The sequence below is a fragment of the Palaemon carinicauda genome, chromosome 1 (assembly GCF_036898095.1).
Source record: "Palaemon carinicauda isolate YSFRI2023 chromosome 1, ASM3689809v2, whole genome shotgun sequence".
In the NCBI taxonomy this organism is placed as follows: domain Eukaryota; kingdom Metazoa; phylum Arthropoda; class Malacostraca; order Decapoda; family Palaemonidae; genus Palaemon; species Palaemon carinicauda.
In genome coordinates this window covers 194,027,460-194,038,138 of record NC_090725.1, presented here as the reverse complement: position 1 = coordinate 194,038,138, position 10,679 = coordinate 194,027,460, and the positions used below count along the sequence as shown (strand labels likewise).

Sequence of the window (10,679 nt, the reverse complement as noted above, 5' to 3'; positions counted from 1 at the left end):
CTTAATTATCGGTCAACCGAGCAAGGATATATGCTGAGTTTACTTGTGATATCTTGATTAATAAACAAAGATTATCCCATCATCTGCTAAATTTCTGTCTATATATTTACAAAAATATAGTTGAAGCCTGCTGTGTTCTTTATAATGTGGTTAGAGATAGGGATGGACATAACTTTAATAACATACTATCAATAAAGGTCTTGGAAGACCCAGGGTATTCCTCTAATGTATGACGTAGACCTACCACATATCATATTCGATATACATTTGCTGATTTCTATGTCAGTGAGTACGAGCCTTAAGATATAATGTGACTATCACATTAATATAGGAAATGAAGTGAGCGAGTGGTTTCCAGTGAGAGTGGGGCTGAGGCAGGGATGTGTAATGTCGCCATGGTTGTAAAATTTGTTTGTTGATGGAGTGGTGAAGAAGGTGAATGCTCGAGTGCTTGGTCAAGGATTGAAACTGATAGGAGAGTGATCATGAATGGGAGGTAAGTCAGCTGTTGTTTACAGATGATATTGTACTGATTACAGACTCAAAAGAGAAGCTTGGTCGAGTAGAGACAGAGTTTGGATGGGAATTTGAGAGAAGGAAGTTTCTCTCACTACTATATGTGGGGTATTCGGTTAAAAAAAAAACTCTCACTGACAAAGGTATCAGACAGTCGTCACAATATGGTTGATGTTGGCCAGCCAGCAAAAAATAATGTGTCATCTGAGTGTGACCAATGCAGAGATGACAGAGAGTAGTGTAAGGTTATGATATGAACGTGAAGGGAGGGTGGTGTGAGATTGAATGTCATGTTGGATGGAGAGTTACTTGAGGAAGTAAATCAGTTTAAGTACTTGTGGTGTGTTGTTGCAGCAAATGGTGGGGTGGAAGCAAATGTATGTCAGATAGTGAATGAAGGATGCAAAGTGTTGGGGGACAGTGAAGGGAGTGGTAAAGAATAGAGGATTAGGCATGAATGTAAAGAGTTCTGTATGAGAAGGTGATTGTACCAACTGTGATGTATGGATCGGAGTTGTGGGGAATGAAAGTGACAGAGCGACAGAAATTGAATGTGTTTGAGAAGAAGTGTCTGAGGAGTATGGCTGGTGTATCTCATTTAGATAGGGTTAGGAACGACGTAGTGAGGGTGAGAATGGGTGTAAGAAATGATTTAGCAGCTAGAGTGGATATGAATGTGTTGAAGTGGTTTGACCATGTTGAGAGAATGGAAAGTGGCTGTCTGCTACGGAAGGGGATGAGTGCCAGAGTTGATGGGAGAAGCACATAAGGAAGACCAAGGTTTACATGGATGGATGGAGTGAAGAAAGTTCTGAGTGATAGGAAGATAGATGTGAGAGAGGCAAGAGAGTGTGCTAGAAATAGGAATGAATGGCGAGCAATTGTGACAGTTCCGGTAGGCACTGTTGCTTCCACCGGTCACCTTGGTGGCCACGGAGGTAGCAGCAGTAGGGGAATCAGCGTGTGAAACTTCATTTGTGGTCGATAACGGTGGAGGGTGGGCTGTGGCACCCTAGCATTACCAGTTAAACTCTGCTGAATCCCTCGTCAGGCTGGGAGGAGGGGACAGAGGAAAGGTCCCCTTCTGTTTCCCTGTTTTGAAGTCGGCTTCTCCCAAAATTAGGAGAAGGGCCTTGATAAATAGAATAGAATCCAGAGAAAAGAGTTAGAAGAAGTTTCACGAGAAAGTATAGTTGATGTAACCTACCGAAATCATTCTTTCCTATCATTCAGTTGTTCAAAGCCATCATACATTCCTCAGCAAACTTCCTTCTATGCAAATGTGGTCAAATTCCCACTTTTGTAGCCTTCAGGGCTTTTATCCTAAACATTAGTTTCTCCACTAAGGATATAAGGAGATCTTTATCAACCTCATGTTCCATGATAAAAACAGTAAGACATTGAAGCATGTTCTCTGTACTGAGAATTAATTCATCATACTGCCAAGTGTGCATGATGTACGCAAGATGTGAAGACGTGCATTGAACACGATGATCCACTGACTGCTGCATCCATTGGCAGTGATGCACATGTTTTGTGGAAACACATATGCAATTTCACACACAAAGAAGATATGGACAACTCCATTAAATGTAAGTTGACTGCTGTGTGAGTTACCTCAACACAGCTAACTGCGTTGTCAAACTTCATAATGTGAAAACCGCGTAAACACTCGTGAACCTTCAGTATGTCGTAGTCACCTGAGCCATACTCTCAACCTTAAGACCCTACTTGTAAATACAATGCAAATATAATGCTGTACAGAAACGATTCAGACAACGAACTGGAGTTTGATGAATCAGAAGTCAAATTTAGGTCTACCCAACTAGTCTAAATGGGGGTCGGGGGTCTCTAGCAATGATGGGGAGATAATTTTGACCAATCTCTTACCTTAGGGGATGGGAGGGTTGGGGTCATATACACTGTCGGACAAGATGAAGGAGAGCCAGACAGTGATGCTAAAGAGGGCAAGCAAGAAGACCTGTAACACCACATGCCCACGAGAAAGATGATCAGGAGGATAATGTGGCTACTGACTAGCTGGTCTACCAAATCTTCACTAATGGTATTGCTCTTCGCAGGTATTCCTGGGTTATGGAGAAATCTGCTATACCTAACTTTGTCACTGGGTTTTATCCACCTCTTTTTCACTAGGTATTTGTTGGTATTCTTAGCAGAAAAAAATATCTATGAAAGACAATGCCTTGCTGGTATGCCAGCTTCATCCCTCATTGCTAATCAAATAGTTTCTTTACCTTATCTTTCCCAATCATGGCAGCTCGCCTCTTGGGTCTCTCCTTAACCTCATCTTCCTTGCTCAGTTTATCCTCACATGGCGATTGTGCCTTATCGTTAAATTTAGCCTCATATTCCCGTTTATAGAGCAATGGAATCAAGGATGAAACGTGCCTTTTAGTCTCTTCCCTACTTTTTCCTTTGAGTACTGTTGCACCCGTTACTTCACCTAAAGAGTTCAGTTTTATCTCTTTGACAATACCCATTGGAAAATTAGTAGGTTTAAGAAGGGGTTCTTTAATGAGAACAATGTCTCCAACTTCTAATAGTTTATGATTAACAGGTTGGTATCTACTGCGTTTGTCAGTGGCTTGATTCACCAGCTGCACAACAAATTCTTTATTATATATCTCTATTATACTTTCCCTAGCCTTTCGTAACTTCCTGTGGCTGTCCTTCACATGGGAAATGGGAGATATATCAGGAACCCAAGTATCATCTGCCCTAGGTAAAGGATGTAAATGGGGAATAATATTTAAGGAATTCAATTCATGACCTTTAACTAAAATTTCTGGAGTTATAGGAGATGGTACAGGTTCAGTCCCATCATTGTTTCGCAAATATTCTTTAAAGGCAATTGGTCGACGGTTTACTATATGTACAATATTTTGTACAGCAAAGTCAAAATCTAAATATTCGAGGACCATATTCCGAATAGAGCCTTCAATAAGCCTTTTGACCATCTTTACACAAGATTCCACTAAAGATCCAAGTTCACTGTGGCCTTTATAGTACTGCTGAAAGCTCAAAGGTTTTATGTTGTTCTCCCTGAAATAAGATTGTGTATCCTTATCACTTATAAAATTCTCAACGGTTCTAGCACCTGAAGTTAGCTGTGAACCTTGGTCACTTAAACAGAGTTCAGGCACCCCAAACTCGAAACAATGGAGCTGAAGTGCTCGCAAAAAGTATATCACCGAAAGGTCTACACAAACCTTAAGATTTATGGCTCTGGACCATAAACAGGTGATACATAATATCCATACCTTTGATTTCTTACCCATCCAATATACCCAGTAAGGTCCAAAATAGTCAATGAAAATATACCTGTAAGGTATGGTTGGAGGAGAAACCCTAAATTCTCTATAAGGGGACTGATTTAACTTTATAGTTCTACCGTTAAATCTACGGCAGTGAACACAAGTTTTCAAGACTTTCTTTACAGTAGAAAAACTGCAAGGAATCCAAAACTGTTTCCTAGCCTCAGATAATGTGGCATATATTCCAGAATGAGCTAACTTAACATGAAAATTTCTAATAATTTCTGCAGTCAATTTACTGTTTTTGGCCAAAAGAATGGGGAATACATAACTACCGTCTCTCCACTTATGAAATTTACTTTTAACTCTTAGTAAACCAGATTTCTTTTCAATGAATAAATTTAGTTGACTTACTATGTTAGGCATATCCCTAATTTTAGGGTTCCTTTCTCTGAAATATTTAAAAACATCCGGAAAATGTTGGCGTTGATCTTGCATAATCATCAGTTGCCATGCATTCAAAGAAATTTCATCATTACTGTAAACCTCAAAATGGTCATACTTGCCGGATTTGTTCTTTAACTTCCGTTTGACATTGTTTATGAATGTCAGCACATGTTTGTAGACCGAAATCAAATGAAGCCAATCGGAATTTCCAACTGTAGAATTCAAAATGCCTCCCATCTCTGGCTCAGTCACACTCCCTATCTCACAGTGGCCTTCTGAAACTTCAAGTACATTGGTTAAAGGATTTGGGATGGTTACATCCAAACTGTCATCTTCCAAGATATCATGAATAGTATCAGGTCCTGTGAAGAAATTTGATTTTATCAACCTCTTATATGACAATGACCTGGTAGTACAATCTGCAGGATTTATCATACCTGCACAAAATTTGAAAGTCACAGGGACCGTTTCACATAGATTCTCTATTCTTTGCAACCTATTCATAACAAAAATACTTAGTTTTTTTTAATTTATCAAACCTATTTGTTCGAGAATTTAACCAATTCAGTGCAACTGCACTATCTGAGAAAACTACCAATTTTGTAATGTTTATGGGGGAGACACACTCTGAACCACTAAGTTCCTTATAAATGTCAACAATAGTTTCCGTACCAAGCAAGAGAGATTGAAATTCAAGAGAAGGGATAGACTTTAGCTCTAACTGGCGTCCAATTATTCTATTTTTTGACAGAAGGAAACTTACCTCCTTTGTTCGCAAGTTCTTGATAAAGAGCACAACTCCATATATAAGCTTGCTAGAATCACAAAAAGCAATAATTTGGAAAGGATCATTCCTGCGACCAACAAATCTCTTCACTGCAATTTCAGGAACACCATTTACTTGCTTGCAAATATTAGACCATTCTCGTAGCTCCTCACCAGAGAGTCTATCGTCCCATCCAACTTCTTTCCTGCATTGTAGCGAGTGCATAAATAATCTAGCCCTGTTTAATAAAGGACCATAAAATGAGAACACATCAAAATTGGCTGCAATAGAACTTAAAATTTGTCTTTTGGTCGTTGCATCCTTATCAAGTACCAACTTGCTTGCCGAAAGAGTATCAATGTTTCTGTCCCAAAGCAAACCAAGCAATTTTACTTTTGTAGGAGTCTTTTCCTTATCTTTATCTACCTGTTGCTGCAGAGAGTCATCATTGGTTATGAATTGCTGCAATTCAAATTTATAGGGAGAAAATATACTGTCAAGTTTCTCATAAGCCCATTTCAACCTGTCTATATCATTGGTCGTGTAAGCCAAGTTATCCATGTAAGCTAAGTTATATAACTCTGTCTTCAATTCCTTTACATCAATATTGTCACCTTGGACATCCAACATCAAAATTTTATAAAGTGCTAACATTAATAAAGTTGGACTACATGGCAAACCAAATGGAAGTCTGCAATGTTTATAAACAATTAAGGAATAGTCCTTTTTACATACGTTTCTATACCAATAAAAGAGTAACCTACTTTGATCTGAAGGCACCAACTTAATCATCAGAAATGCCTTTTTTATATCAAAACATAACAATTTTTCATTAAATCTTAGCTGTAAAATAGAAGTAGAAATTTTCTTATTCAAACAAGGACCAGCAAAAATTGTTTGATTATGAGATAGAGTTAAAGGTTTATCTTTGTCAGATTCACACAAATTTGACAAAAATACATTACGGCATTTTGTAGACTCTCGGTCCATCTTGAACACTGGCATGTGCGGCAGGAAGCTATGTTGAGGGTTTTCCTCCAAGAATTGCTCCAAGTTGGATACTCTCTCTATAATGCCTAGTTGTTCCTGTTCTTTAAAAACCTCGTCCATCATTTGTAAAGCATTATCCTTTTTGCTAAATTTCTTAAAATTTGATTTTAATATTGCTTTTGACAGATTTTGATTCTTACCAAGCAAATGAGCTACTTTCCCATTCCATAACAGAGGCATAACTAACCTTCCATCACGATCTCTACAAGTATTTTCTAAAGCAAATTCTACTACTTTCCTGTTCTCCTCATTAAAGTCTTCGTCATATAAGTTAGAATCACTGTGCGAAAAACTTTCTGCCTTCGAGGAAAGAATTTCTTCTGCTGCTCTCTCGAGTTCAGCTTCAACAATCTGACCCTTATTTAAAACAGAAATATTAGCACAAGCAGGGAACTTGAATTCCTCTACCGAATCTAAGAACAATCCATCCATATTCAAATTACTATCAACTTCAAGGGGACCCTCACCCTTTGCACAAACTTCAGAAGAATGCTTTATCCGGTCTGGTAATAGAGCTAGATTTTGCTTATACCTTTCAATGTCACCTACAAGCATCACTCCTAAGGGTGATTCCAAGTAAACAGAGGGAATCACTTCAGAACTACCTCCAAACAGCACATCCTTCTGTGGTACTAAATGAGAGTTATCATTTCCCAAGAGCAATTTTATATCTTCAACTTTATCCCTAGACATATGCAAAGTTTTGTCAGCTAATATATAGCCCTTATCCTTAAATACTTGAGCTACCTCAGAGATACCTGGCAAAACTAATTTCAAATTAATAGACTTCATGGCAATAGCAGTAAAATAATCATCATTCAACTTTACCTTGTATACTACAGTGGCTAATGGCTTTGAAGAATTAATACCATTCACCACCAAAGAATAATTCGGATCCACAACTTCAAAATGCATACTCTTAGCCCAGTCTTCCTCAACGAAAGTTACTTGACTTCCTGAATCCTTTATACCTCGATCCCCATTGTCATTCAGTGAAAAGGAAGGCATAGCAGTCACCGGATTACAAGAGATTCTTAAAACTCCTAAATCAGACCAAGTTAAATTAGAAACAACAGAATTAGAGTTCGATTTCTCTTTACAATTCCCCTTTGTCGTTTGATTAGTCACTTCTTGGTTATCTGAATCATTCTTAAGGTTATTAGCAGTACTTTTTGGGTCTTTACGAAATTTACAAAGATAGCTGAAATGCCACTTGTTACAATGTTTACATTTTCGGTTAAATTTAAACCTGCAATCTGAAGTTTTATGAGAATCGTAAGTACAGTTTGTACAAAAATTCAATTGTTTTAGTTTTTCAATTTTACTCTGTGGAGTTACATAAACTGAACACTTAAAAATTGGGTGATCAATGTCTCCTTTATTGTCTGCTAAACATAGAGAACATTCTTTAACTTTAGACTTCTCAACATTAACAACGGCAGAAGCTAAACAATTTGAGTTGGGCACAACCTTTTTCTCAAGATTACCTTGTTTCACATTAAATTTCTTGGATATGTTTCTATATCTTTCCAAAGCAGTAAAGATATGTTCATCTACTTGCTGCAACGAGGGCTTATTCGAGCCAGTAATATGCATTAACTGATTCTTGAAACAGTCATTAAACCCATTCCATATGAAATACTGTAAAACTATGTTTTGATCTATGCTTAAAGCCTCAAATTGATTACAAATTATTCTCATATTACTGATAAAGTCATACGGATCACTCTGATACGTTAGCTTCAACTCCGATAACTGCTTAATAACCCTATATTGTTGAGACAAAGTATCTGCAAACGCTTTCTGTAATAATTTCTTAGCTTCTTCATACGAACGGTTGCTACAATCTAATGAGTTAACCAGTTTAAGCGAGTCACCTGAAAGCTGTCTCGTAAGAAGAGTAAATTTAACGTGAGTACTAAGATCATACTTATCAATAGTTGCTTCGAACTCTCGCAAAAACTTCGAAATATCCTCACCTTCTCGATTACCAAATGTCGGTAAAGGTAGTTCAGGTAATTTAAGCTGTGAAATTTCAGAACGCGAACGATCGGAAAGGTTTCCGGGCGAAAGTGACACCGCGGTCTTAAGGAGAGAGAGACACTTACTCAAACGATCGTCATAAACAAACCAAGTATCCATTTCCTCACTCACCAATTCATCGCCGTTGTCATCTTTATCTGCGCTATCCCAAATTTCCTTCAAAACCTCGTTATTCCCTTTGTCAAGTTTTTCTTTAAGGTCAACCAACACGTTCATATGCTCGTTAGCATCGCTTACAGACATCGAAGAAACAAACCTTTCTATGAAACTACACTTCTTGGTAACTTGTTGCCTAAGGGCTGAACGAAAACTGCGCGAAATACTCTTCGGCGGCATTTTTCTAAGAATTTAACGAACAAATTTAAACTTAAAGCAATACAGTGAAATATTAAAGAGATACGGGACTCTGGAACGTAACCAGCTCACGGAAATTCAAGAAAAAACATACTCAAGGCAATAATGAACCTCGCAACCAATCCCATCCTCGTCGCCATTTTCGAAAAGCAATTTTATGAGAGGGCAATGTAACATAAATTAAGGAGAAGCAAAATTATAAGTCATAAAAAATTAATTTAATTTACAATTAAACGGTAAATTTATGACAATTTACAATCCGAAGAATGACTGGCGAATATGGTGATCCTGATCAGTTCAAATCTCGGACAAAACTTAGCGTGGACTTTCTCTCTCTCCGCCAGAGAACCTGCATTTGGTCCGCACTATTACCCCTCAATTTTCGAAACATCCGAAGGATCTGTAACCCATAGCATGAAACATTATAAACTGGAAACGTCAGGGGCTACAAACATAACAATGTGCATATATGCGAAATCTTACAAAACAAACGAACTTTTAATATTAATCTATGGAAAATACAAAACCTAGATCAATAAACGATTTGAGAATCCTAATATAAATGTCAAGATCAAATTTAAAACTTAAAAGGAGACCCTTCAGACTTTATTATATATATATGAGTTTGGTTGCAAGACAAAAGGTTATAAAACCGTAACTATAGTTGAAAGTTCACTAAGCAAATGCATCTTACTTAATGCAAACCTTACCTCAACATATAGCCAGTCTCTTAGGTCCATAGAAAAGCAGTGACAAAGGTAGAGGTGTTGATGGTAGTCTTCTATTTGAGCTCTTGAGTAGTATGAAGAGGCCAGCGTAAGAAGCGCAGCAAGGCAGTCTTCTCCTGAATTTGAATTAATTTTTTGGCAGCCAAGGACAATGGCTGTCATTCATTAGTGTAAGATCGGTGGCTCTGGACTTAGCCGCTCATGGATCACGTCATCGTCTGACCACCTTATACTACTCAAGAGCTCAAATAGAAGACTACCATCAACACCTCTACCTTTGTCACTGCTTTTCTATGGACCTAAGAGACTGGCTATATGTTGAGGTAAGGTTTGCATTAAGTAAGATGCATTTGCTTAGTGAACTTTCAACTATAGTTACGGTTTTATAACCTTTTGTCTTGCAACCAAACTCATATATATATAATAAAGTCTGAAGAGTCTCCTTTTAAGTTTTAAATTTGATCTTGACATTTATATTAGGATTCTCAAATCGTTTATTGATCTAGGTTTTGTATTTTCCATAGATTAATATTAAAAGTTCGTTTGTTTTGTAAGATTTCGCATATATGCACATTGTTATGTTTGTAGCCCCTGACGTTTCCAGTTTATAATGTTTCATGCTATGGGTTACAGATCCTTCGGATGTTTCGAAAATTGAGGGGTAATAGTGCGGACCAAATGCAGGTTCTCTGGCGGAGAGAGAGAAAGTCCACGCTAAGTTTTGTCCGAGATTTGAACTGATCAGGATCACCATATTCGCCAGTCATTCTTCGGATTGTAAATTGTCATAAATTTACCGTTTAATTGTAAATTAAATTAATTTTTTATGACTTATAATTTTGCTTCTCCTTAATTTATGTTACATTGCCCTCTCATATAATTGCTTTTCGAAAAATTCCTGGTTGCCAGTGACTAAAATGGATAGTGAAAATTATTTGGGACCCAATCTCCTTATAAGGTCAATCAGACACCATCGCTATTGGACAAGCTGTCAACGAATAATCTGCTGAATACCCCCACTACCTGGCTCTATATGGACAATTATTATAACTCTATACCCTTTCTCAAGTGTTGTATTACAGTGGCATACATTTCTGTGGGATACTTTGGCTCCCCAGAGATGACTGTAGGGAACTGCATCTTTATGCATGAACCAGCATGCCTAGATATGTGAAATGTGTACTTCAAGAGGCTTGGGAACCTCTTTGCGATCATCTGCAAGAATGTGGCCCTCGTCAAACTGATAATGAACATTCATTATGAAGAGTTGGAGGATCAAAATCGTTGGAAGAAAGAACTCATAAAAGATTGCAGTTGCATTGCCATAAGGTCACGGTCATCTCAGATTACAATACCTGAAAGGATGGCATTCATCATTTTGATCAAATGATCAAGTATTACCATTTTTGGGCTTAACCACCAGTGGACCAAGTAGTTTGTTATATACCTTTTCCAGATGGTCCTCTACGATGCATTCACCTTGTATTGGAAGTAATTCCC

The 10,679-nt window shown here is 37.7% G+C and overlaps 2 protein-coding genes across 2 annotated transcripts; both read right to left on the bottom strand.

The window, feature by feature from the left end:
• Positions 1-2,750: 2,750 nt before the first annotated feature.
• Positions 2,751-6,908, bottom strand: LOC137643876 (uncharacterized). Its single transcript, XM_068376619.1, is given in 2 exon segments — positions 2,751-4,763; positions 4,765-6,908. Coding segments are annotated over 2 exon segments (4,095 nt in total). The 5' UTR covers positions 6,847-6,908.
• LOC137635792 (uncharacterized) lies at positions 6,869-8,340 on the bottom strand. Its single transcript, XM_068368250.1, has 2 exons — positions 7,026-8,340; positions 6,869-6,906 (listed from the first exon to the last, which is right to left on the bottom strand). Exons 1-2 carry the CDS (start codon positions 8,338-8,340, stop codon positions 6,869-6,871), a joined length of 1,353 nt encoding a protein of 450 aa, XP_068224351.1.
• Between the last annotated feature and the right edge of the window lie 2,339 nt (positions 8,341-10,679).

What these genes read in the sequence shown, in the direction of transcription:
- LOC137635792 (XM_068368250.1), bottom strand. Translation starts at nt 8,340, where the DNA reads ATGTCTGTAAGCGATGCTAACGAGCATATGAACGTGTTGGTTGACCTT. An exon ending in GAATGACAATGGGGATCGAG is followed by an intron (nt 6,907 to 7,025) that starts GTATAAAGGATT and finishes AATTCTTCAAAG; the next exon opens with CCATTAGCCACTGTAGTATA.